The sequence below is a fragment of the Atheta coriaria genome, unplaced genomic scaffold, assembly GCF_025399875.1.
Source record: "Atheta coriaria isolate IRGN ID8LTWV9N9 unplaced genomic scaffold, Caltech_Dcor_3.1 hic_scaffold_3_pilon, whole genome shotgun sequence".
Classification (NCBI taxonomy): domain Eukaryota; kingdom Metazoa; phylum Arthropoda; class Insecta; order Coleoptera; family Staphylinidae; genus Dalotia; species Dalotia coriaria.
This window is the reverse complement of record NW_027045445.1, coordinates 2876698-2903005: the sequence shown is the minus strand read 5'-3', so window position 1 is coordinate 2903005 and position 26308 is coordinate 2876698. Positions and strand designations below refer to the sequence as shown.

The 26308-nt window shown below is 40.1% G+C and overlaps 8 protein-coding genes across 8 annotated transcripts; 1 reads left to right on the top strand and 7 right to left on the bottom strand.

The window, feature by feature from the left end:
• Positions 1 to 1060: 1060 nt before the first annotated feature.
• On the bottom strand, positions 1061 to 5113 carry LOC135803668 (sialidase-like). Its single transcript, XM_065317341.1, has 4 exons — positions 5039 to 5113; positions 4076 to 4977; positions 2280 to 2355; positions 1061 to 2207 (listed from the first exon to the last, which is right to left on the bottom strand). The coding sequence occupies exons 1-4, from the start codon at positions 5048 to 5050 to the stop codon at positions 1218 to 1220; spliced, it is 1980 nt and encodes a 659-aa protein (XP_065173413.1). The 5' UTR covers positions 5051 to 5113; the 3' UTR covers positions 1061 to 1217.
• Positions 5114 to 6155: 1042 nt separating this feature from the next.
• LOC135803667 (cuticle protein 18.7-like) lies at positions 6156 to 7174 on the bottom strand. The gene is made up of 2 exons (XM_065317340.1): positions 7163 to 7174; positions 6156 to 7091 (listed from the first exon to the last, which is right to left on the bottom strand). The coding sequence occupies exons 1-2, from the start codon at positions 7172 to 7174 to the stop codon at positions 6183 to 6185; spliced, it is 921 nt and encodes a 306-aa protein (XP_065173412.1). The 3' UTR covers positions 6156 to 6182.
• An 890-nt stretch (positions 7175 to 8064) lies between these two features.
• Positions 8065 to 9036, top strand: LOC135803666 (cuticle protein 18.7-like). The gene is made up of 2 exons (XM_065317339.1): positions 8065 to 8122; positions 8185 to 9036. Exons 1-2 carry the CDS (start codon positions 8111 to 8113, stop codon positions 9034 to 9036), a joined length of 864 nt encoding a protein of 287 aa, XP_065173411.1. The 5' UTR covers positions 8065 to 8110.
• A 989-nt stretch (positions 9037 to 10025) lies between these two features.
• Positions 10026 to 10859, bottom strand: LOC135804089 (cuticle protein 18.7-like). The gene is made up of 2 exons (XM_065317843.1): positions 10809 to 10859; positions 10026 to 10739 (listed from the first exon to the last, which is right to left on the bottom strand). The coding sequence occupies exons 1-2, from the start codon at positions 10818 to 10820 to the stop codon at positions 10038 to 10040; spliced, it is 714 nt and encodes a 237-aa protein (XP_065173915.1). The 5' UTR covers positions 10821 to 10859; the 3' UTR covers positions 10026 to 10037.
• Positions 10860 to 12060: 1201 nt separating this feature from the next.
• Positions 12061 to 12999, bottom strand: LOC135804090 (cuticle protein 18.7-like). The gene is made up of 2 exons (XM_065317844.1): positions 12847 to 12999; positions 12061 to 12783 (listed from the first exon to the last, which is right to left on the bottom strand). The coding sequence occupies exons 1-2, from the start codon at positions 12856 to 12858 to the stop codon at positions 12127 to 12129; spliced, it is 669 nt and encodes a 222-aa protein (XP_065173916.1). The 5' UTR covers positions 12859 to 12999; the 3' UTR covers positions 12061 to 12126.
• Positions 13000 to 15905: 2906 nt separating this feature from the next.
• Positions 15906 to 20920, bottom strand: LOC135803649 (uncharacterized). Its single transcript, XM_065317318.1, has 5 exons — positions 20861 to 20920; positions 20233 to 20795; positions 17101 to 17151; positions 16770 to 16836; positions 15906 to 16704 (listed from the first exon to the last, which is right to left on the bottom strand). The coding sequence occupies exons 1-5, from the start codon at positions 20870 to 20872 to the stop codon at positions 16087 to 16089; spliced, it is 1311 nt and encodes a 436-aa protein (XP_065173390.1). The 5' UTR covers positions 20873 to 20920; the 3' UTR covers positions 15906 to 16086.
• LOC135804091 (cuticle protein 18.7-like) lies at positions 17978 to 18840 on the bottom strand. Its single transcript, XM_065317845.1, has 2 exons — positions 18770 to 18840; positions 17978 to 18713 (listed from the first exon to the last, which is right to left on the bottom strand). Exons 1-2 carry the CDS (start codon positions 18779 to 18781, stop codon positions 18117 to 18119), a joined length of 609 nt encoding a protein of 202 aa, XP_065173917.1. The 5' UTR covers positions 18782 to 18840; the 3' UTR covers positions 17978 to 18116.
• A 681-nt stretch (positions 20921 to 21601) lies between the features above and the next one.
• LOC135804092 (histidine-rich protein PFHRP-II-like) lies at positions 21602 to 25723 on the bottom strand. Its single transcript, XM_065317846.1, has 3 exons — positions 25585 to 25723; positions 24469 to 25381; positions 21602 to 22390 (listed from the first exon to the last, which is right to left on the bottom strand). Exons 1-3 carry the CDS (start codon positions 25594 to 25596, stop codon positions 21735 to 21737), a joined length of 1581 nt encoding a protein of 526 aa, XP_065173918.1. The 5' UTR covers positions 25597 to 25723; the 3' UTR covers positions 21602 to 21734.
• Positions 25724 to 26308: the final 585 nt, after the last annotated feature.

Genomic DNA, 26308 nt, shown 5'->3' with positions numbered 1-26308 from the left:
ATTAACAGGTGGAATCCGTAACGATTATCATTTCGTTTTCCTTTTGAGGCTCGCTTCTATCTGTGTATGTATGTTTTTTTTTACTCCTATTCCTATTCATGAGCACGCATTTTATTTCTGCTTCTTCGCCAGGTTGGAAATAATTTTCAATCAAGTGGTGTGTTTTTATTTTTATTCAATAATTCATTAAATCTATTACGGATTAAATCGAGATCGTGCACTCTCAGAGAATTTATTTTCTCTGTGTATCGCATCATCTGAAATGGAATCCGTGCTTTCGCTTGCTTCCAGTTACACTGCACTATATTTATTACAATCTGGTCACTGGAATGTACATTTAGTATTGCAAAACTCTTTAGATATAAATGTATCTCGGTCTAGCAAAAAATGGTTATCTCTGAATAAAAATAGAAAACAATTTAAATGGTCCAATAAGAGAATAAGAATTTATGTTCGATTCATGCGCCAAATATTCAGCTTAGTAATATATACATAGAAATGCGCCTGCAACTAAGCTAGCAATGATAAATATAATAAGATTATCTTGCGTTGTGTTGTATTGAAACATTTGTTGTCGCAACACTTTCCAACTTCTATATTCTATTATTCTGTAACTAATCCAAGCACAGTGTACAAACAATTAGCCCAAACATGAAAATAGACAAACAAAGAACGTTATTGTAGTACGTATTTCTCTTCTTGATTGCATTTGCATATTTATATCGTGTGGTTCGCAAATAATTTCCATTTGGTTATCTCAATCTTGAACTAATTATTTCGAAACTACTCTAAATGTTTTCCAAACAGGTGTTGAATGTTTAAATATTTTCCTTGGTGTTACCTGCCGGAAAAATGATTACTCTTGGTGTAATGGTCAATAGATGAAGCTGAGATTGCGTTCGGTTCTATGTCGTTGGTTATACTCCACGATCTAATTTCTAATTTCGCCCATTACGCAAGCACATGCTGGAAATTGATCGTGCGTGAAGCAAGAAAAGAAATTCAAACTTTTTTCGTATTCATTTATTCGAATATAGTCTATTCGATCGAATATCAATATCATATTATGTTTACGTACACAAAGTGAAAAAATATAAGTATATAATAATAATAGCTTTTCGACATCGGCTATTCGGCACTTGGTGTCGAAAACTCCGAGCCATAACAGTCTAGAATGAAAGTTCTGGTAGATCACAAAATGGGTTGTATATTAATACTCAGTAATGGTGGCCCTTGGCAGCGGCGTGAGCAGCGAAATGCGCTGCTTTGGCGTGAGCGACCTCGGGGGTGTCATGGGGCACACCGTGGCTCCATCCACCGGCGTAACCGTGGACAGAGTTACGAGCGGCGGCTTCGTGGAAAGCGTGGAAATGCGCTTGTTTGGCGTGCTCAACCTCGGCGGTGTCAAGAGGACGGCCGTGATGGTCGTACTTGGGGATCCAGTGCTCGTAGTGATGGCCGTAGACTGGGGCATGTACTTGGTGGGTAGAGTATCCATGAGCTGGCGCGTGGTAAGCGGCGAGGTGAGCAGCGCGTGCATGCTGGACTTCGACGGGTTCAACTGGGACACCATGGTGGTTGATGACGGGGATGTGTGCGGAGTAAAGGCCACGACGACGGCGGTAGTGATGAGCTGGTTGGCTGTGGTAATGCTGTTGGGGTTCTTCTGGTTGATGTGGTGCGGTAGCGGCAAGGGCCTTGGAGAATTCAGCGAAATGGTGGTGCTTGGCCTGTTCAACTTCAGGTGTGTCCAAGGGGCTACCGTCATGAGCAATTGCTGGGAGAACGTTACTGGTTTCATAGGCAGGATGAATATGGGCCTTGGGCGCATAGTTTACAGGAGCGTGGTGAACTGGCGCCGGAGCATGGTGGACTGGCGCTGGGGCGTAGTGAACTGGAGCTGGGGCATGATGAACTGGAGCTGGGTTATGTTGGGAATGGAAAGAATAACCAGCATGACCTCCACCGTGTTGATTTCCGCTGTACTCTTCATGTGGTGATGGTTCAAGAGCCTGATATCCTGGACGAGATGCCGCCTCAGCTAATGCCGAAAAATGAGCTGCTTTGGCATGTTGAACTTCCGGAGTTTCAACTGGAACACCATCATGAATCACTGGAACGTGTTGTGGTCCTTTGTATCCGCCTAAGACCGGACCAGCTGGTGCCCATCCAGCACTGGCCACTGCCAGGGCACACGCCAATGTAACCTATAATTAAATTTAATTAATTAATATCCAATGAGCACTTGAAAATTTCACTAGTAGTAAATTTGTTCGTACCAGAACTTTCATGCTTAAACGTGTATTGCTGAGTGAACCTCCTAGATGAGCTAGGACTGTTTGACTGTGCTCTACCCTGACCAAAGAAAGCTATTTATAGGTCCCACCAAATGATTCGCAGCTCGCTTCTCCCCAAATCGCAAGCAAGGTCCCTTTCACTCGATGCCATAACAGCCGTGCGTCGGGCCGTTAGTGCCCGCACACGAGCGCCGTATTGCGCGCTTAAGTAACATATTACAGGCCGCGATTATTTTTCTTAGGCGAACAATGTAAGTTATCGCGCGTACGCACGCACACACCTCAGCGCACCGCGGCCAAACACCCTCGCCGAAACGTCGGTGGTCGGAAGTAGAGCACAACCGGGCCGCCCGTCAATTGCCTGATTAATACAATTCGTTTTATCATATTCATAAAAAAAATCTCGTTCAACATTCGAAACTTTATTTTCGTCTTAAGTCTTCCATAACGCCTTGCAGGCAAATCAAAATTTCTACATGTAAATCAGCGTTATTAATATAAATTAATTTTTCATATACCAAGCGTTGCCAAAATAAATTTTGTAATTACACGGACGAAAATATAATTCGTAGACGTAATTAACCAAATTAATTTTTATTACTTTACTGCGGCTTTACTGATCTAATTATGGGTTTAATTACGTGCTTTCAACAATACGCTTGTAACAATAGTCCATTGACCATTACGAACTTCGAATTAAATCCACGTGTGAGGTGTGCATATCAACGCGCCATTATTCAAATCCATCAGACGAGAAATTTACTGCAATTGAAGCTTGAATTTGGGAACTTTTTAACGATGTTACATGCCGCGTAACATTATAATTACAAGAACAATTAAATTCAATGTTGTGTGTCCATAATTCGACCGCACAATAACAGCCATTCGAAAACTTAATGTTGATTAATAAATCAGAACACAATTTTAGATGACAATAGTTCACAAGTGTACAAATAATTAAATTATTCTAATGTTTGTACATTGCCGTTAAATTCAAGCATATGAAACTTTCATATGATGCAAATAAATGTAAAGCTTATGTGCGTGCATAATCACGTACAAGTTTCACCGCTTGAGAACATACACCTACATTTGGCATGTTCAGTTACGCTAAATTGCGTTTTCGATTTTGCGATCAAAAGTCGAATATTATATAAACCAAATATCTGATGTTCAAATTCTGTTGAAGTATTAACGGTATTGATTATATTTTATGCTCTTATCAATACGATACAACTAGTTGAACTAATTTGTATTAAATGCACTTTGCAATTCACTTTGTATGTCTTACTGTTATCAATGTGTTATTAATGGGATGTATACTTGCAATACACTATCAAATACGTGGTGAAAAAGAGAACATATGAAATTGTGCCATTTATCACGACTGTGGGATTATGGGCACTGTATTGGAAGCCACGCGATACGTCGATACATTAGTGCGATACGCTTGAATAGTCAAAACTAATCCACTTTTATTAAATCTCGCGTTACCAAACCTACTAATCTCGGATTGGCGAGCATAGGTTTACTGCAAGCTCCTTTACGATACGTTTATTTTACATTTACTATTGAAAGCGTATTTCGTAGTATCTATAGTTGCATACCAGTGAGTTTTATTATGTATTTATATTGATAATAAAATAAGTTATGTTAATTTTTGAAATTTTTTATTGTCTTTTTTTTATTCTGTACATTTTTGATACTTTTTGACTACTAACATTCTATTACTTGTTCTATTGATTTTTGTGTTTTTTTTTGTTTGTTTTATAATTTACCAGGCGTTGCGGGCGGTAGCTTCGGCGTGAGCGGCGAAGTGGTTGGCCTTGGCGGCAACAACCTCTGGGGTTTCAAGTGGGACACCGTTGGCGGTGACGGCTGGAACTCCAAGGGTGGTTGGGTAGGCAGCATGGGAAGCATAAGCGGCATATGGAGCAGCGTAGGCGGCGACTGGAGCAGCATGAGCATAGGTGGCGGCAGCAACAACTGGAGCAGCATGAGCGTAGGCGGCGACTGGGGCAGCGGCGTAAGCGGCCTTAGCGATCACAGCTGGGGCAGCAGCGGCGTAGGTGGCGACTGGAGCGGCAGCATAAGCGGCAACTGGGGCAGCAGCATAGGTGGCAGCAATGACTGGGGCGGCTTCAGCGTAGATTGGGCTGTTGCGGGCAACGGCTTCGGCGTGAGCGGCGAAGTGGTTAGACTTGGCAGCAACGACTTCTGGGGTTTCAAGTGGGACACCGTTGGAGGTAACGGCTGGGACTCCAAGAGTGGTTGGGTAGGCAGCTGGGACAGCCTTAGCTACAGCAATTGGGGCAGCAGCAACAACTGGGGCAGCATGAGCATAGGTAGCGGCAGCAACAACAGGGGCAGCGTGAGCTACAACTGGAGCGGCATGAGCGTAGGTAGCGGCAGAGTAGGTATGGGCAGCAACAACTGGGGCAGCATGGGCATAAGTGGCGGCAGCAACAACTGGGGCGGCGTGAGCGTAGACAGCGTAGTCACCGTTGCGGGCATGAGCTTCAGCCTTATGGGCCAAATGAGCAGCAGTGGCATGTTGGACAGCTGGGGTGTCAACTGGGACACCGTTAGCTCCAATCACTGGCAGGTGTTGGGCGGCATAAGCCAATGGGGCGTGCAAATGACCAGCAGAGGCAACAGCCAAAGCGGCAGCAAAGACAACCTTTTCAAAATAAATCAAAGTAAATACAAATTTCATTATAAATTTTAATATATATACTTACAAAGAATTTCATTTTGATTTAGTAGATTTCTGAACCTCCTTTGCAAGGACTGTTAGAAGACTGTGCTTGTGACAGTGGACAGGTGCTCTTTTATACTCACTTCCAAAAAGCGATCGACATCTTAAACTGGTATTGATTGAAGACAACTGGTAATCAAGTGCAAGGTCTTTGCGTTCGATATCGTAAAATTAATATTCAGGGTTGCGTATTTTGACGGCTCGCACATTCAGATCATGCAGTATTCGAAATATTTGTTCGGCGTTGCTCTCGATATGTCACCGGTGCATATCTCCCCACATTTTTTACAACATATGCAAAAAAGATTTAAATGAGCCAACCAAAATTAGAGTATTGAAATGTCAAATTTTATTATATTAAATTAGCACCAGCCGTGCAGCAATAATTGCATATAAAATGCACGCAAAATATTTAAAAATACATACAGTGCTCCAAATATTTAAAGTATTTGCAGGGAAAAAATTAATGATTAATTAATGATGGAAAAAACAATCAATAAAAAATTCTGTAGCAAGCAATAATTACGTCAGACATATTTAACACAGGTTGACTGTTTATTACCCGCAAGGCATAATTAATGACACATGCTTCCTTTTTGAAAATGTAAACACTAAGATATTAACTCAAAGTTAGAGATATTTTAATTCAAGTACTATTTGTATATTAAACATCAATCAAACATTTATTACCAGCTGAAAAGTTTATCAAGAATTTAAATAACAAAAAGTATAAAAAATGATTGAGAGGAGTATAATCGCATTCCAATACTTCATATAAACAATAACTAATGTGTTTTTAATTTTATTAATTTTATTGCCTTGACAAAACTAATTATGTAGGCACTAACTTTACATTACTAGCAGTGTCTCCAACTAGTACAACCTATAAAACATAATAAATCATGCTGCCATTTCATCAAGCTAATGTATTATTTTTATTTAATATTCATGATGAGTTCAGTTTCTTTTTTGTTCAAGGGAGGATAAAATATAATTCGAAACAAAAGTAATTCATTCATAACTTGTTTTTATTTCTTTTTGATTTTGAATTATTTTTTACATTGAATCATCGACAGTCATACAAAATTTATTTACACATTTTCTATTAGGTAATTCTTCACTGCTTCTTACCACACGGTGGCAACAGGAGCAGCAATAAGAGCCTCAGAGTAGATGGGGCTGTTACGAGCCAAAGCTTCGGCATGAGCAGCGAAGTGGTTGGACTTGGCAGCTACAACTTCTGGGGTTTCCAATGGAACACCGTTGCTGGTGACAGCTGGAAGTCCAAGGGTGGTTGGGTAAGCAGCAGGGATAGCACGAGCAACGAGGGCTGGAGCAGCAATGGCAGCATGAGCAACAACTGGGGAAGCATGAGCTACAAGTGGAGCGGCATGAGCAATGATTGGAGATGCAGCAACACCGTAAACGTGACCAGTGCGGGCAAGAGCTTCAGCATGAGCAGCGAAGTGGTTGGACTTGGCAGCAACAACCTCTGGGGTTTCAAGTGGGACACCGTTGGAAGTCACAGCAGGAAGACCAAGGGTAGTTGGGTAGGCAGCTGGGATGCTATGGGCAACAAGAGCTGGACCAGCAGCAGCGATGATTCCACGACGCAAGAGGTGGTGGATTGGGGCAATATGACCATTGCGGGCAAGAGCTTCAGCATGAGCAGCAAAGTGCACTTGCTTGGCGGCAACAACTTCAGCGGTTTCTGGGATACCAACGTGTCCAACAATACCGTGGGCGACATGGGCAGCAACAACTGGGGAAGCAATGGCATGGTGAGCGTAAGCCAAAGGAGCAGCATGAGCAACGACTGGGGCAGCATGAGCAACAACAGCCAGGTCACCGTTACGGGCATGAGCTTCGACTTTGTGAGCTAAATGGGCAGCGCGTGCTTGTTGAACAGCCGGGGTATCAATTGGTACTCCATTTGGACCGATAACTGGCAAGTGTTGGGGTCCAGCTACCACTAATGGAGCGATTGGCGCAATGATGCCAGCCGAGGTGGCGGCTACTACGCAAGCAAAAGCAACCTGCAATGCAAATAAATTGTTATTAGAAGTAGATTATTAAATTTAATTTCATAGTTATTTGAAACACTTACGAAGAATTTCATGTTTAGTTTGTATTTGTTTCTGATAACCTCCTATGGAAGGACTGTTATGAGACTGTACCAACTGATCAAACTGTTCAAACTTTTATACTCGTGTAAAGATCCCCCAAAAAGTTAACAAATATGATACATGATTTAATGTTTCAAATTGTTGAGTGATTTCCTTCATACTTTGCAATTATCATGGTCATTGCTATAAAGTCGATTGATCTGAATTCACGCAACTGGTGCAAAATTTACATTTTTACTTGATAGCCTTATAATACAATTTCGGAGTTTAACATTTATATACCTGACTAAATCTTTTTACTACTAAATAATACTGCATATTAATCATGTTTACAAATATCTTGAATATTCTAATGTTTCTGTATTACTGATTCGTAAATGTCCACAATTAACGTGTTTAGTTAAACGTGTAACATAATTAATAAAATATACGATATTAACCATTGCGGTATTTGAATTAGGAATATTTTTATATTTTGCATGAGTTTAATTTTCTTTTGAGTAAAAAATTATTCTTTCAAATAGTTTCTTAATTATAACAATAAAAATCATAGTCATGTTATATAGATAATAGTTTGGCAATTCCTAAATAACTCCTTAAGAAGTTCATACTTGTATTCTTAATTCAAAATATTAAAATGACAAAACATTGGATTAATACAAGCAAAGTTGAACTTGAAATGATGCAATGAGAGAATATATTTTAGTAAGCTATAGTCATACCTACACATCTCTTCTTTTCGGTCAAAACTCGCTTAAGAAAATGACCCTGATTGTTGAAATAGATCTTGCATTTAGCGGATGATGTAATTTTTAAGAAATATTAAAACATTGCTCCAATAGTATAAATGAGTTCCAGATTTTTGAGTTTGGCACAGTCTTCTAACAGTCCTACAATAGGAGGTTACTAGAAAAATCAAATATCTCAAAATGAAAGTTTTCGTAAGTTTTATTAATTTGCAATACAATTAATTAAAAACTAATTTATTTTATTAAATGTTTAGGTTGTTTTCGCTTGCGCTTTGGCCGCAGCTTCAGCTGGTATTGTTGCTCCAATTGCCCCTCTCTGGGTTGGCGGTGCCCAACATTTACCAGTTATTGGCCCCAATGGAGTACCAATTGACACCCCTGCTGTTCAACAAGCCCGTGCTGCTCATTTGGCGCACAAAGTAGAAGCTCATGCCCGTAATGGTGATTTGGCCGTTGCTGTTAATGCTGCTCCAATTCTTGCTTCACCAATTGTTGCTCACGGCCTTGTTGGACATGTTGGTATTCCAGAAACCGCCGAAGTTGTGGCCGCCAGGCAAGTTCACTTGGCTGCTCATGCTGAAGCTCTAGCCCGCAATGGTCATATTGCCCCAATTCACCGCATTTTGCGTCGTGGTATTCTTGCCGCTGCTGCTCCAGCTATTATTGCCCAAGGCGTCCCAGCTGCCTATCCAACAACCCTTGGTCTTCCAGCCGTAACTGCCAATGGTGTCCCATTGGAAACCCCAGAGGTTGTTGCTGCTAAGTCCAACCATTTCGCTGCTCACGCTGAAGCTCTTGCCCGCACTGGTCAAGTTTACGGTATTGCTGGCGCTCCCGTCATTTCTGCCGCTCCATGGGTACAAGCTTCTCCTCTGGTCTCTCATGCTGCCATCGCTGCTCCAGCTCTTGTTGCTCGTGCCCTTCCAGCTGCATACCCAACTACCCTTGGACTTCCAGCTGTAACCAGCAATGGTGTTCCATTGGAAACTCCCGAAGTTGTTGCTGCTAAATCAAACCACTTTGCCGCTCATGCCCAAGCATTGGCCCGCAACAGTCCAATTATCTCTCAAGTTGTGGTTGGCGCTCCAGTTGCATCCTTGTGGTAAACAGTGATGGTTTAGATGTGATTTAGAAAATCTAATTAAAAATAAGTGTGGGACCATTGTGCAGTATTGTCAAAAATATTAAAAATAAAATATATTTGAAAACGTAAACAATTGTTATTTTTCTAAGAAATCCAATTTGCAACTACCAAATATTTTATTTTAGATTAAGAAAAGTAAAAAAGTGAATCTGTTAATAATGATAAAGTGCAAGCTATCAGGATTATATCTTTAGATTACAGTGACAATGCTTTTGGTGCACCGCTTGTGCATAAAGAGACAACAAGATTGCCACTTTCATCAATCCAATCTCAAAATATATGAAAACATCAACAACAGCAATAGAGTAAGAAACAAAAATCATTAGATTATTATTAACTTAGCTTTTTATACTACCTACGTGACCAGAATTTATTTTGCTTATTAAAAATAACAAATAATAAACTCGCAGTATATCTGGTTTTTATTAGGTTCACGTAATTACTTAAACTATTTTTATCCATTTTTCAACATCTTTTGCTTAATTGGCAACGGGAGTGTAATTGAGTGTTTAACAACGTTTAGCCACGTGATGTTTACGCTATTTTTCCTACTTCCACTTTACTTCCACGTTGAGGTTTTTGTGTTTCAATTTTTGTATTTTAAATCATCTAAATGTACTTGCGCACAACCGGGCAATGAATGGTTGTACTCGTAAATGTCGTGCCGCACACCACCTACAGCAGCTTATGCTTTGACTTGTTTGACTGACGGCGCATGGCATTTCATATAGTCTTGTGCTGCACCGTAGGCTTTACCCCGTGAATAAAGCCAATGGCTAGAGAACATTAGAAACGGCCTTGGACGTTCGTGTATAAAGTACCACTTTTTGTGTCTTAAAACTGTGCAAAAACTGGTGTGTAGAACACAAATATAATGTACATTAATTTTTTTTATTGTTTTGTTTTTGTTTTTTCTATTTCATTCATTACAATAATTTTAAAAAGACAGTCATACAAATTTGTTTACAAGTAATGAGCGTATCCCAAGTGGTGGGCACCATGGGCATATGGGTAGGCTCCGTAGGCATATGGGTAAGCGCCATAGGCGGCAGACACAACTGGGTGAGCAAGATAGTCACCGTTGCGGGCATGAGCCTCGGCCTTGTGGGCAAAATGGGCAGCACGGGCGTGTTGAACTTCAGCGGTATCAACTGGGACACCGTTGGGTCCAATGACTGGAAGGTGTTGGGCAGCGTAGGCAATTGGGGCAGCGTAAGCGGCAATAGCTGGGGCAGCGGCGTAGATACCACGACGGTACAGATGGTGAACTGGAGCAACGCGGGCCAAAGCTTCAGCATGGGCGGCGAAGTGAGCGTGCTTGGCAGCAACAACTTCTGGGGTTTCAGCAACACCGACATGACCGACAACACCGTGAGCGGCATGGGCAGCTACAACTGGGGCGGCATAAGCGTGGTGGGCGTAGGCAAGGGGAGCAGCATGGGCAACAACTGGGGCAGCATGAGCGTAAACAGCGTAGTCTCCATTACGGGCATGAGCTTCAGCTTTGTGGGCCAAATGAGCAGCGGTAGCGTGTTGCACAGCAGGGGTATCAATTGGGACGCCATTGGGCCCAATCACTGGCAAGTGTTGGGCGCCATATACCAATGGAGCCACTGGGGCAACATAGCCAGCAGAGGCGGCAGCCAAAGCGGCGACAAAAACAATCTAAGGATGAAGAAAATATGTTATTAATAATCTATTGATTAACTATGACAATTGCCAGGGTATACTTACAAGGAATTTCATTTTAAATTTGTATTTCTGATAACCTCCTGTGGTAGGACTGTTATGAGACTGTGCTGATACTGGTGCGTTTGCATGCTTTTATACTTAGCCGAAAATAGTGGTGTGTGAATTTAGGTCCCAAGTGCAAGGTTCCTTTCTCCGCTCATGGTGCGTGCTCGCATTCTTACAAAATTCCTTCAGGGTCATCTCATATGAGATTAGTCGGAAGGTGTTGTATTTCCTAATGTCATACAATATTTCCTAGCTACGCATGTAATATTAGCGTGAAATTAAGTTACTCGCATATTTTATTAGGTTGCACAATGTCTTAATACTACCAATTTATCGATAGGCGCCACTTATGTTGAAATAAATACTTATCGATATTCAAATTGCTTCGAATACATTAAATTAAGTCAATCAGAACATCAATTATATTTCCTTAAAGTTATAATGTGAAAATTTGATTAACTCAAAATTTAAGGAGTGATTAAATGCGTAAATTAAATACATACATCCAATCCCCAAAGCTTCAATTCGTTTAATTTGAAAATTACAAAAAACACGCGCTTTTGCGAATTATAATATTTAGTGTATTGTTCTACGTTAATGTTTCCCTATTTGAACATTTGTACGAGTATTTTATATCATCGAAATTCGCTCGCACACTACTGAGATAGGTTAGGTCAAGGCTGGCCAATGGATTTTCCAGGAGGGCAAAATCTTTAGATTGCGGCGGCACCGGGCCACAGACTATGGCCATTCATATATAAAATATTAAACACATACAAAAGTTCCAACTTTGGTTTTGCGGCGGGCAAATTCAAATGTCCTGGCGGGCCACTTTGTGGCCCGCGTGCCTGGATTGGCCGGCCATGGGTTAGGTTATACATCCTATTCCGCGCCGCGCTTCATTCTATGGCATTTCGTATGGTCTTGTGCTGCACCGTAGACAAATGCGCAGGCGCAAGCTACACCCTGTGAATAAAACTCGTGATTAAAGTACTTTAGTCACAGCCTCGACGTTTGTCTTTAAAGTACCACTTTTGATGTCTCAAAACCCTGAAAAAACAGCGTTTTAAAGGTGGAAGTTGAAAAATTATATTATTTTCAGTTTCTATATGTTTAATCACCAAAATATTGTTTGAACAAGAACGGATATGACTTAAGACTAGTTAATTGTGTTTCTGAATATAAGATACCAACTCATGATTGCAATGGGGTGAAATTTGGCAGGTTTCCCAATAATAATAGACAGATATAATTCTTCATTTTTTTATTAATTATTTTTGATTTTTGAAATTTACAAGTTGACAGTCATACAAATTTAATAATACTTGGCGTAAGCACCATAGGCACCGTAGCTGTATGGGTAGGCACCATAGGCATATGGGTAAGCACCATAGGCGGCGGCGGCGACTGGGTGAGCCAAGTAATCACCGTTGCGGGCATGAGCTTCGACCTTGTGGGAGAAGTGAGCGGCACGAGCTTGCTGGACGGCTGGGGTATCAACTGGGACACCGTTGGGTCCGATGACTGGGAGGTGTTGGGCAGCGTAGGCAACTGGAGCAGCGTAAGCAGCAACAACTGGAGCAGCGGCATAGACACCACGACGAGCCAAGTGGTGGACTGGGGCAACGCGAGCCAAAGCTTCGGCGTGAGCAGCGAAGTGAGCTTGCTTGGCAGCAACAACTTCTGGGGTTTCAGCAACACCAACATGGGCAGCTACAATTGGGGCAGCGACGGCATGGTGGGCATAAGCGAAAGGAGCGGCGTAAGCGTAAGCATGTGGGGCGTAGGCGTAGTCACCGTTGCGAGCATAAGCCTCAGCCTTGTGGGTCAAATGGGCAGCAGTGGCTTGTTGGACAGCTGGGGTATCAACTGGGACACCGTTGGGTCCAATCACTGGCAAGTGCTGAGCACCATAGGCAACTGGGGCAACAAAGCCAGCAGAGGCGGCGGCCAAAGCGCAAGCGAAAACAATCTGCAATAATATTCACAAATTAATCCATTTCTTGTTCAGGTGGCACTGGTGGTTTGTACTTACGAAGAATTTCATTTTTATTTGTATTTCTAATAACCTCCTGAGTTAGGACTGTTATGAGACTGTATCAATCTTTGATAACTGCAGATCTTTTATACTCAAAAATTCGCGAATTTTTGGAAGGGAGAATAATCAAGTGCAAGGTTACGTGGGATTTTAATTAAAACTTGTATTTAATAGATATCAACTGTCGTATGTATTCAAATTCGATCAAAATTTAGATCACTATTGATTTGGGTTCAGGGTTAGCCAAAAAATATATTTGCAGTTGCTATGTTGCTGTTGTATGTTAATCTAACAAGTTTTTTGCTCACTTTTTATTACACTTGACACTTGTTTCTTACATTATGGTCTGGTTATACATACATAAATTAAAAACTGATTTACAATAAAATACATTGGGTTTTATACATATCCAACTCGCATTTTTATAAAAGAGAAAGAAATCGTTCGAAACAAAAAATATTTGAAGCTGAAAAAAGTTGATGTAATTATACCTATATTTGTATAATTATAAAGATAAAAAATTGATTTCATTTTAGCTAGAAGTAGGTACTGATAAAAATTTATAACAGAATGAGAAACCACATTTTTGCCAATTAATTTTATTCATATTTATTAATAAATACCAATCTGTCAAACAAATAGTAGGGTCAGTGCAATAAAGCGAATAAAGTGAATAAAATTAATTAATTGATTAATTTTTTTTCACAATTTTTTTATATTTACATCTAAGACAGTGCAAACTGATGTACAAGTTATGGATAAATTCCAAAAGATGAGCAAGGTATGAATCTCTTATTGAAAATAACAAATTATAAAATATATATCAATTAATATTTTTCTTTATTATTTTTTTATGTTTTCGCTATTTCATTCATTACATTAATTCTAAAAGACAGTCATACAAATTTATTTAGTAATGAGCATATCCCAAATGGTGGACACCATGGGCATATGGGTAGGCACCATAGGCATATGGGTAAGCACCATAGGCGGCAGATACTACTGGGTGAGCAAGGTAGTCACCGTTGCGGGCATGAGCTTCAGCCTTGTGTGCGAAGTGGGCAGCGCGGGCATGTTGTACTTCAGCGGTATCAACTGGAACACCGTTGGGTCCGATGACTGGAAGATGTTGGGCAGCATAGGCAATTGGAGCAGCGTAAGCGGCAATTGCTGGGGCAGCGGCGTAGATACCACGACGGTACAGATGGTGGACTGGGGCAACGCGGGCCAAAGCTTCAGCATGGGCGGCGAAGTGTGCGTGCTTGGCAGCAACAACTTCTGGGGTTTCAGCAACACCGACATGAGCGACAACACCGTGAGCGGCATGGGCAGCTACAACTGGGGCGGCATAAGCGTGGTGGGCATAGGCAAGAGGAGCAGCATGGGCAACAACTGGGGCAGCATGAGCGTAGACAGCGTAGTCTCCGTTACGGGCATGAGCTTCAGCTTTATGGGCCAAATGAGCAGCGGTAGCGTGTTGCACAGCAGGGGTATCAATTGGGACGCCATTGGGTCCAATTACTGGCAAGTGTTGGGCACCATACACCAATGGAGCCACTGGGGCAACATAACCGGCAGAGGCGGCAGCCAAAGCGGCAGCGAAAACAATCTAAAACAATTAATTGTATTAATCCAGAAATGTATGTTTTGCGTTTGTAACTTACGAAGAATTTCATTTTAAATTTGTACTTCTGATAACCTCCTTTGATAGGACTGTTACAAGACTGTGCTGTTCCCAAAAATCCACACCACTTTTATACCCAAATCCTTAACCATAAATAATGTGGGGAGCCACCATGACCAAGTGCAAGGTTCCTCATTCTTTTTTACAAATCTTTCACATTGGCCAAACACACAAAAACAATTTCAATCACATACTTCGCGTAGCATTGAGTAACGCGAACACTTTTCATGGCTATCGTTCAAAACTATAACATTTTGACACCATAGAACTGGGCGGATCGATTTTTTCTATGCAACCAATTATTTCCTCACATTTACCCATGAGATATTTACTGCTTATCAAGTAGTTGAAAGCGCGAGCATCAAGCAATCATTCTTATACGATAGTAATCTAAATTATTGCATTTCTCAAGTACTCCGCGACATACTCGTAATCGCTATAATGTGTAGTTGCACCGCATGATTCCATCATTTAAAGTGTCACTCTACATGCAGCATGCATAACAATTACGTGTTAACACATTAACTTCGTGTAACTTATGTTAAATTTCAATTACCAACGTTTTTCACAAATTATTACTATCATTATGTGCGCTGATGTGCAAACATTATTATTTAATTTGCTCTTATTATCTATCTATAATACTTAATTGATATTTATGCAGGGCAACTTCGCTTGTTAGTGAGAATGTATAAAAATGGATAGCAACACAGAACATGTTGTGTACGATGTCGTGTTTCTGCGGAATCAAACGAGGGCAATGAATTATTAAACAACACCCTGCTTTTAATCGAGATCAATGCCATCGACTTTACTTTTTTTTATCGCAAAATGCTTCTTAGTCCGTCAAGCGGGTCTCGGAATTCAAACTGTTTCAATGCAAGAACCACTTTCATTGTGGTGCATTTATTATAATTTAAGTTGTTAATTACAAAAAATTAAAATTCAATTTTTTCTTTGTTGCAACTTCTTTTACTTCTATTAATTTCAATTTTCAAGAAAATTCTACAAGCAGATAGTATTGTAACACCGTACGACTGTATATCTTACTCACAGCTACTACCAATTACTACAACGGCTGGTATCGCCGGTATTGCTGAACATTCACAAGGTTAACAACACAAGTTCATATTTCGACATTCATCACACTCGCAACTCGATACACACGATACACCAACCGTGGGTTTGGAAGGTATTAATTTCCTGGTTCGATTCTCTCGTGATTTGGGAGGAGTAATTGGCAAAATTTTCAAGGAACTGCTGTACTCTTTGTTTGCATAATTGTTATCAGACTTTTTTGTTTCTATACATGATTCATATACCAAGCTTAATTGAAACTGAATCACTTGGGTGTTTGGTACAAAAAAATTGCTTTTCCTTATAATGAAAATTTATTGTTGCATTAAAAATAATGCACTATTGTCAAATTCTATAAATTGTGGCGTTTTTTCTACTTAACATTATAAATATTAAGGTACTCGTTGAAATTCTGCTAATCAGACAGCCTGACGATTGACATATTTATCAGTTTAACGCGCGTCGTTGGTCATTATTTAATAATAGTGGGCGTATGGGGTGGCGTAGGCGGAGTAGGCAGAGTATGGGTGAGCATAACCGGCATATCCGTGAGCGTAGCTGGTGGCGACGACTGGAGAGTGAGCAGCATAACCGTAGTATGGGGCGGCGTAGGCGGCAGAGTAAGCCAAGGGAGCGGCGATCACACCACGACGACGACGGTAGTGGACAGCGGCAACATGTCCAGTGCGGGCGAGGGCCTCAGCGTGAGCGGCGAAGTGGTTGCTCTTGGCGGCAACAACTTCTGGGGTCTCAAGTGGGACACCGTTGATGGAGGCTGGGTGGACAGCGGTGGTTGGGTAGGCAGCTGGTTGACCGTAGGCAACAACTGGGGCGGCAGCGTAGGTGGAGGCGACGACTGGGGCGGCGGCGGCAACAACTGGGGCAGCATGAGCGTAGACAGCGTAGTCTCCGTTGCGGGCATGAGCTTCAGCCTTGTGGGCAAAGTGGGCAGCACGGGCATGTTGAACTTCAGCGGTGTCTACTGGTACACCATTGGCACCGATGACGGGCAAGTGTTGGGCTCCATAGACCAATGGGGCTACTGGGGCAACATAGCCAGCTGAGGCGGCGGCCAAAGCGCAGGCGAAGACAATCTACAAAATAATATAAAAGTCATTAGTTTTTATTCCAATTTTCGGAAAATTCACTTTTCCCTTACCAAGAATTTCATGTTGATTTGTTTAGGATCTGTTAACCTCCTTGTGGTAGGACTGTTAAGAGTATGCCTTCCTCAGATTCGCTCGCGACTTATATACTCCTGCCAAAAACAAGAAATACATGAATTTTGGACGCTCTGCAGACATCACGAATCCAACACCCAACCACGACGTAGACAAGGTCCCTTTCTCTAAAACACGACGGGCATTGAACATCAATGAACGCATGGAAGTTTAATTTTCAGGGTTAAACAAAATTGTTTATCGATGTACGTACGTACTGACTTATACCATATTTGCGTATACATTTTTTATTTGTTGCCTGACACTTACTCAAGCTTGAATGAATTAATATCTACTTGCGGCGAATTCGTGAGATTCCGACTGCGAAGAGTATTTTATCGGATCCAATGCGATCTTTAATTACACGCTCCACGGTGAGTTAGTGGCTGAACTTGTAATTTTAGTTTTTAAATTAATTCATGTTGAGTTTAAATTTGCCATTAATTTCCTTAAAATTTTAGTTTGAGTATGACGCACACAGTTTAAAACAAAACGAAACGCCAAGAATCGTGAAACACACAAGGAACTTCCGTATTTATTGCAGTATCAGATTTAAAATATAAACTCATCAATTTTACTAATAATACAAATTAAATTATTAAATTTTTAAAAGTAACAATGACGTAATAAAAAAAATTAAATTTTAAAGAAGTAAATTCACTTTACATCCGTCAAACCTCAGATAAAAGATAATAGTAGGCATATGATTATCATAAATTTATAATTTTATTTGTGTTTTTTATAGATATCAACTTATTGAATCCTACATATGTTTGTTTTTTGCTTGTTTTGTTGTTTCAAATGCCACAATAATCGGGCGTTGGTCAAACAAAAAAATAACATAACATAGGCCAAACACAAAAATTTTAGACGCCAATTTTGCTAATCGCAACTTTATCTCACGTTTTTCAAGGTCTTCTGCTTCATTATTGGAGTTTTAGCAAACTGGTACTAGTATTTCAGTACAATCGTTTTGTAAGAATTTATTTAAATAAATATCTCATATATATCAAATATTTTGAGAGAATTGAATAAATATAAATGATTTTTTAATTTATGCAATTTATTTGCAATAATTTAAATCGGCATATTATTTAAATTTTATAGGTATTTAAATTAAAATTGGATTAAAAATTAAACAAGTTGATTTAATTTTTCATTGTTTATTCATATTTTTTGTTAATTTCTTGGTCGCTTTGCTATTTGTAAATTGTAATTAATGTAACTATTGACTTAAGACTTGACTTATTGAGTTGTGAGATACAGAGAATCATGATGTGGATTGCTTAATAGTAATGTGGGTAAGCACCATAGGCATAAGCACCGTAAGCGTGACCGGCGTATGGGTAGGCACCGTAAGCTCCATAGGCGTATGGGGCATAGACTGGGCTACGACGGTACAAGTGGTGGACTGGAGCAATTGGGGCAACACCAGCAACATGTCCGGTGCGGGCAAGGGCTTCGGCGTGAGCGGCGAAGTGCTTGGTCTTAGCAGCAACAACTTCTGGGGTTTCCAATGGGACACCGTTTACGGAAGTTGGGTGGACAGCGGTGGTTGGGTAAGCAGCTGGGTGACCGTAGTAACCATGAGCAGCAACAACTGGAGCGGCGGCAGCAAAAGCAGGGGCATGAGCAACAACTGGAGCGGCGGCAGCAACAACTGGGGCGTGTGGGTAGACAGCAAAGTCACCATTGCGGGCATGAGCTTCAACTTTATGGGCCAAATGGGCAGCGGTGGCTTGTTGGACAGCTGGGGTATCAACTGGGACACCGTTGGGTCCAATAACTGGCAAGTGTTGGGCGGGGTATGCCACTGGAGCAATTGGGGCAACTGGTGCAACAAAGCCAGCAGAGGCAACGGCCAAAGCGGCGGCAAAAACGACCTAAAACAATAATAAATTTAATGAAATATTTTCTGAATCTAAGTTATTCGACATACCAAGAATTTCATTTTAATTGTGTAGTAACCTCCTGAATTAGGACTGTAGACTATGTTCTAACGGCGAATGCGCTTTGCTTTTATACTCAAATTTTGGACTGCATTTCTAGTGGTAACCCTTTCACAAAATTAAAATGCAGTTTTAAAATATCAAGTTCAAGACAAACATGGGCGTATGCTGCAGTAACCCAAAAAACTTGTTTCAACTGAACTAAAACTAAACTTCTCACAATTAAAAAAAAAGTTAAAGATTTATTAAATTAATTTATTTAAAACTTTTATAAACATTATACAAATTTTACTTAAATAAATCTTTGTTTGTCATCGCTTTATTTATATTCACAGTTAAAATTACACACCGCCCAAAAATAAATATGTAGATAGTAATAAAACATGAAAAAAACCTGTTTGATCGAATAGTTCAAACTTTATAGTAAGTACATAATCTGTCTTGTAAATATATCCGTAAAAATTCACTTGAGCCCACGGCAATACCAAGAATATATAACTCTTGTCTCATTAAAACATCAATCAAATCAAATGCTACAATTTTATTACATTTTTAAATGTAATTCGTTATTATTTATTGCTTTTATTAATTTGTTTATGTGTAAAGTGGTCAGCAAGCTAATGGAATGCAATATATCACATGTAATTACCATTTGGTTACCATTTATAACTGTAAAAGTATAATATGTCATAAAGTGTGATAAACCTTCAAAGTAATCCATATAAATGTTTATTGTACACGTTCTACACAAAGTAAATCTCAACATAGAATTATTATAAATAAGGAGACTGATTATTTATTGAATAATATATATTCTTATCAAATCAGGAATTATTATAATATAGTGCAGTATATATGCCGTGCCCATTTTAAAGTCTTCTTTCGTTTGCAATATAACTATTTAAATATATTTTACAAAGTATATTGGATCAATTGAATGTTTTATTGTTAGTGTTTATTGTCACTGCGGTGACTTCACTGCGGAGTATATAATCTATATTTCAACATGAAAGGAAGCGAGTTACTCCTGTATACGAGTAATTTTCTTTACGACTTCTTCGAAGTACCTGTACAATCATTTTTATTGATCTTGTCAACACCGGCGCATAATAATTGAGTGCTGTTCACAAATGCATTTTTTAATACTAATTTCTTTCTTATGCTTGATTAATACGTTTTTAATTCATATAATCTAAGTTTTATCGAGTTTATTTCAAGGCATTCTGCTTCATTATAAATTTGGTAAATACGTAGGTGAGTATTTATTCAATTGGCTTGAATTGTTATGATAAAATAGGATCATAAAATAAAAGAATTTTTTGAATTATTTCAGTTTTATTGATTTTTTTTGTGATATATGTTTTTGCTGATTGGTAACTATGGAATAACATAACATTTTGACTTGTGGGTTTCTTTTTGTTTAGAGAATCATGGTGTGACTATTTAATAGTAATATGGGTAAGCACCATAGGAATAGGCACCGTAGGTGTGGGCGGCGTATGGGTAAGCACCATAGGCGTATGGAGCATAGACTGGGCTACGACGGTAAAGATGGTGGAATGGGGCAACTGGGGCAACACCAGCAACGTGTCCGGTACGGGCAAGGGCTTCGGCGTGAGCGGCGAAGTGCTTGGACTTAGCGGCAACAACTTCTGGGGTTTCCAATGGGACACCGTTAACGGAGGTTGGGTGGACAGCGGTGGTTGGGTAGGCAGCGGGTTGACCGTAGTAACCGTGAGCAGCAACAACTGGAGCGGCAGCGAAAGCAGGGGCGTGAGCAACAACGGGGGCAGCGTGGGCTACAACTGGGGCGGCATGAGCAACAACAGCAAAGTCACCGTTGCGGGCATGAGCCTCGGCTTTGTGGGCCAAGTGAGCGGCGGTGGCGTGTTGGACAGCTGGGGTGTCGATTGGGACACCATTAGGTCCAATGACTGGCAAGTGTTGGGCACCATAGGCTACTGGGGCGACGATGTGACCAGCAGAGGCAACAGCCAAAGCGGCGACAAATACAACCTAAAGAATTGAAAATGATATTCAATACTTTTGTTATTATTGGAAAATGGCAAAAGTGATCTTACCAAGAATTTCATTTTGTTTGTTTGGTGATTGTGTAGTAACCTCCTGAATTAGGACTGTAGACTATGCTCTAACTGTGAATATGCTTGGCTTTTATACCCAAACTTTGGCTGCAGTTCTTGCACGTGACCTTTCTTGTAAACCAAAATGCATTTTTTAATATCAAGTTCACTACTAACTGTCTATTCTTTTGTATGGGCGTTTACACTACACTAAAACAAAAAACTTGTTTGCATTCAAAATACTACACAACAACCTTACCTAACAATACTTATCAAGAATTGCAATCAAAATTGTACACTACTACGTTTGATTACACCTACTTTACTTCCGCACTTGCCTTATTCTTTTAGGTATTTGCACGTATAACTAATTAGTAGGTATATAACTAAATTAACAACGTTTAATAGTAGTATAGTTTTTATTAATATATATAATGCAATATAACACAAATTTTGTTGTTTAACTTTATAATGGGATACATTTATTTAATTTTTATGAATAAAAACATTTGGATCCAGTAAAGCAATTTTTAAATACACTGGTGAATTTCAGTGCAATGAGAAACTTTATTTTTCAATTTTTAATTCATGAAGTTTTAAATAAGGAATAACGTTGTAAAGGGGTTTGTATGATTCCATAAGGTATTTTATTTTTACTCTAGTAACTAGAGTAACTAGAGTCTAGTTCGATCATCTTTTTTATATTTAGTTAGGTAGATAATAGAAGAATAAAACTATATGTTGTATTTTTTAAATTATTATCATATATTTTTTTGTATTTTTTCTTTCTTCATCATATTTAAATTAATTTATGTTCAAATGTACAAACGTAAATAGCTCAAACATTTATCGACAGACTTTTAGGAATTAAACTTTAATAGTAGTATTTGGCGGCGGCGTATGGGTAGGCACCGTAGGAATAAGGGTGAGCTCCATAGGCATATGGGTAGGCACCATAGGCGGCGGCAACAACTGGGTGAGCAAGGTAGTCGCCGTTGCGGGCATGAGCTTCAGCCTTGTGGGCGAAGTGAGCAGCACGGGCGTGTTGAACCTCAGCGGTATCAACTGGAACACCGTTGGGTCCGATGACTGGAAGGTGTTGGGCAGCATAGGCAATTGGGGCAGCGTAAGCGGCAATAGCTGGAGCAGCGGCGTAGATTCCACGACGGTACAGATGGTGAACTGGGGCAACGCGGGCCAAAGCTTCAGCATGAGCGGCGAAGTGAGCGTGCTTGGCAGCAACAACTTCTGGGGTTTCAGCAACACCGACATGAGCGACAACACCGTGAGCGGCATGAGCAGCTACAACTGGGGCGGCATAAGCGTGGTGGGCATAGGCAAGAGGAGCAGCATGGGCAACAATTGGGGCAGCATGAGCGTAGACAGCGTAGTCTCCGTTGCGGGCATGAGCTTCAGCTTTGTGGGCAAAGTGGGCAGCACGGGCGTGTTGAACTTCAGCGGTATCAACTGGGACACCGTTGGGTCCAATCACTGGCAAGTGTTGGGCACCATACACCAATGGAGCCACTGGGGCAACATAACCAGCAGAGGCGGCAGCCAAAGCGGCGGCGAAAACAATCTATAAATATAAAATATTTAATTCCACTTCCTAAAATTTACTTTTAAAAAACTTACGATGAATTTCATTTTGATTATTTTGTTTAATTCCTGTAACCTCCTCGTGAAAGGACTGTTAGAAGACTGTGCTTGATACGAACAAATGCTCGACTTTTATACCAAATTATTTTGTGGAAAATATTGATACACATACGTATTTTTTACAAGGTTCCTCTCACCAAATTGTCTTTCAATGTCTCGGACTTCACGGAGACGATTGACCGACGAGACTACTCTGTGAGTTGGCGGGGCTTATTGCCGACAACATCAGGTGCGAAAACAATCTTAAGACAATACCGGTTAACGCCTTAATAACGTTCAATAAAGAATGAAACCACAAATCAAATTCATATTAAGCCACCAATAAGGATGTCAATGATCAAGTACACGCGAACCATAATTTAAAATTACCGTCAATTATATTCAAATATTTTTAACAAGGATCTAGTCGATTAAAGGTAATTTACACACAATATACTATAAACTGTTTATTGTTCAGAAATTAATATCTATTCAAGCGACACAGAAAATATGATATCTTAATCAATAAAACATTTATAATTTTCAAAAGAAAATGAACACAACATTTGACATAAACTGCTTATAAAGCTCATTTACTTAAATGATTAATGTTCATGAGGACACATTTGAAAAATGTAGCAATAAATTTAAATTACAAATTCCTCAGCGCAAGCTTATCCGCTTACAAAAACTCTTCAACGTACTTCAAGGCAGCGATACGTATCGAAGTGAAAATTAATAATTGCATCCCACTCTTGGAATCAACGACTTACACATTGTAAATTACGTTTCAATTATCGATCAAGAACGCCTAAGCTCGAAAAAATGATCGATTTTTACGCAAATGAATTCCGATTGACTTGCACAACCATTTCAATGAAAATATTTTTTTCGCGTTCCGGTTCATTGGAACGCAAACGAAACTAATGGCATCGCCAACACGAAGCATGTTCCTGTACATTGCGGAACGCGCCTAATGCCTTTGCGGACATAGGACTTGTCAACACGATGGGTTATTTTTATTACTACAACTTCCAATGGGCCGTAGTAATCTTTACTCCAAGGTTGAGTATGGTGTCTTTCTTTGTGTTCAATATTTCGACGCCAGCTACCTACGTGTGTTGTTCATTCTGACATTGTTGGTGTCACATTGTTCATTGCGCATTGTTTGATCGCTCCAGTCACAGAACACCGACGTGCATTATTCTAATCGTTATTACTAAATTACTGGTTAAATAATGATTATGCGTTATTGTTTGTGACATGTTTTATGCATGCAGCAATCACCATCAATTATGTATGATATTGTAATATTGTTTATATGTAATAATGTCGATTGATTGATCAAAAAATGATACTCTAAATTATTTACATTTATTATTGGATCAAATTATTGTAAAGCAATAACATGTTCTTCTGGTTTGGAAAAATGTGTACAAAGAACCAGTTTATAAAAGGATATTGCTCTGTTTTACTTGATCTACACCTTGAAGTCTTGGACCAAGTCGAATTGAGAAGTTCCAATGCTAAGAAGTTGTTCGGAACTGGGCGTTTGCTGGTTTTGCAAACCTTGGCAATGAATCTATGCGTATTTTTCTTCTGGTGCGGTGTAGCCTTCAGCACTTTGCGCATTCTAGAATTTTTTATACAATTTTTTTCATTTCAAGTAAGAGTAAGAAGAAAAAAATAAAAATGCAACTGATATTGTTCAATATTTATTGATAAAATAGTTTTCTCTTATATACAAAAAATACAATATATAGAATTGTTAAGGTAACAGGTATAATGAAAACGTCGTCTCGATTAAAAGCATTTCCAAAAATATTCCACCCGGTGTTCGGAATTGACTAAATCATCTAATTACGTTACGAAGAAGTGAAACATTTTTGGTGTTTGAATAAATCTACACAACCGTCCTCAAATCACAAAACGCGTAATCGTGAAGCCGATGTGCAGTATTTAGTAGTGTCCATGTCCACGGGCAGCGGCATGAGCAGCAAAATGAGCAGCTTTAGCATGCGCTACCTCAGGGGTATCATGTGGTGCTCCATTAGGGTATCCATGAGCGTAGTGACCGGCATAAACGGCCACATGTCCATGGTGTCCATGCACACCATTACGATGAGCAGCCTCATCATAAGCAGCAAAGTGAGCAGCCTTTGCGTGAGCTACTTCAGGTGTGTCTAATGGACGACCATCATGATCCAATCCTTGGAATCCATGATGATAACCATGAGCATAAACAGGTCCAGCTGCATAGTGTCCACCATCGTATCCACCATCATAGTGTCCACCACCATGGTTAGCCGCGGCGAGAGCATGGAAGTGAGCAGCACGAGCATGTTGCACTTCGGGTGTGTCAACTGGAACACCATGTGGGCCAATTACAGGGATGTGTTGAGGACCATGATAGGCACCATGATGACCATAGACACCATAACTGCGGCGTTTACGGTAATGATGACTTGGGCCATGATGAGCAGCACGAGATAAAGCTTCGGAGAATGCGCTGAAGTGATGAGCCTTAGCAGCGGCTACTTCAGGAGTATCAAGAGGTACGCCATCGTGGGTAACTTTAGCAGCTCCATGAGTGGTTTGATAGGCAGCTGGTCCATGGTAGCGGTAGTGACCTTCATCATGTGGAGCATTGTTGTAGGCACCATTATCATTGTACTGACCATTGTCATAACCTCCGTGGTAGGCAGCTGGTCCAGCGTGTTGGGATGCTTGAGAAAGAGCAGCTAAATGGGCAGCGCGGGCATGTTGCACTTCAGGGGTATCAACTGGGACACCATGTGGGCCAATTACCGGTACGTGGTAAGCACCATGATGAGCTGGTCCCCATTGGGCCGCTACCACCGCCAAAGCGCAAGAGAACAACACCTACAAAAAGAAAAATAAAACAACTTTGATTACTAAATACCTTTATACTCCGACTTGCAAAAATCCTAGAAAAAGCCCACACAAGGCGTTCGACATTTTCACACCGAGATATTATTCAATTACAATAATTATCCGTTCGTATTACACGTATTGCAGGCAACTTACATACATTACTCAACAAGAATCAAGGCGCAATTGCTTACCAAGAATTTCATCGTCGTGGTAACCGTGCTGTGAGCTGCAAACCTCCTAGGGGCACTAGGACTGTTGTGTGCTAGCGAACCGACTGTGATATCTTCCGATCACCACCGACAGTTATTTATACAGTTCCCCTCTAGACGGGCGTCGTCGTCGGCGGTGCGCCCCATCCGAAGAGCAAAGTTCCTTTCACTCTTATTAGGGGAGAGGTTCGCCGACGTGCAAATGCACTCGACGCTTGTTGCATTATCGTATCCTTTTCGCGATTCTTGTGTCGATTTGCATAAGTGCAATAAAGATGTCGGAGCCAATCATGCGGCGTGTGCGAACACGGTCGGTGACCAATCCAAACGCATTACAAACGCAATTATTTCCAACGTATTGTGTTCAATTGTCAACGATAGCTATCTGTTTCAATAAATAATTTCGTATAAAAATAGAAATTCAATACAAATTGGAGGCGTAAATAGAACAGAACTAATGTTCTTGAACATCCAAACATATTTTAACACTTTGAACTTTAAAAACAAAGCATTACAGTTAATTTTAATGATTTAATGCTTTTAAATTAAAAAAGAGACCGAATAATCAAGAGAAAAGTTCAGATAATAAATCACAAGTTAAAATTGAAAATGTTAAGAATAAAGGTGCAACCAACAAATTATATGCAAGAAATGTATCGAGATAAAAAAAATATATTGTGAATTAAGATGCGATGCATATTGAATT

Coding starts and splice junctions, on each gene's coding strand:
- LOC135803668 (XM_065317341.1), bottom strand. Junction 2,356..4,075: donor GCTACCGCCCGCAACGCCTG/GTAAATTATAAA, acceptor TTCTTTGGTCAG/GGTAGAGCACAGTCAAACAG. Junction 2,208..2,279: donor GTTTAAGCATGAAAGTTCTG/GTACGAACAAAT, acceptor ATTTAATTATAG/GTTACATTGGCGTGTGCCCT.
- LOC135804092 (XM_065317846.1), bottom strand. Junction 22,391..24,468: donor TGCCGCTGCCCGTGGACATG/GACACTACTAAA, acceptor GTTATGTTGCCC/CAGTGGCTCCATTGGTGTAT.
- LOC135803649 (XM_065317318.1), bottom strand. Junction 17,152..20,232: donor TCCTATGGTGCTTACCCATA/TTACTATTAAAT, acceptor TACTCTTCGCAG/TCGGAATCTCACGAATTCGC. Junction 16,705..16,769: donor AAATCAACATGAAATTCTTG/GTAAGGGAAAAG, acceptor ATTATTTTGTAG/ATTGTCTTCGCCTGCGCTTT.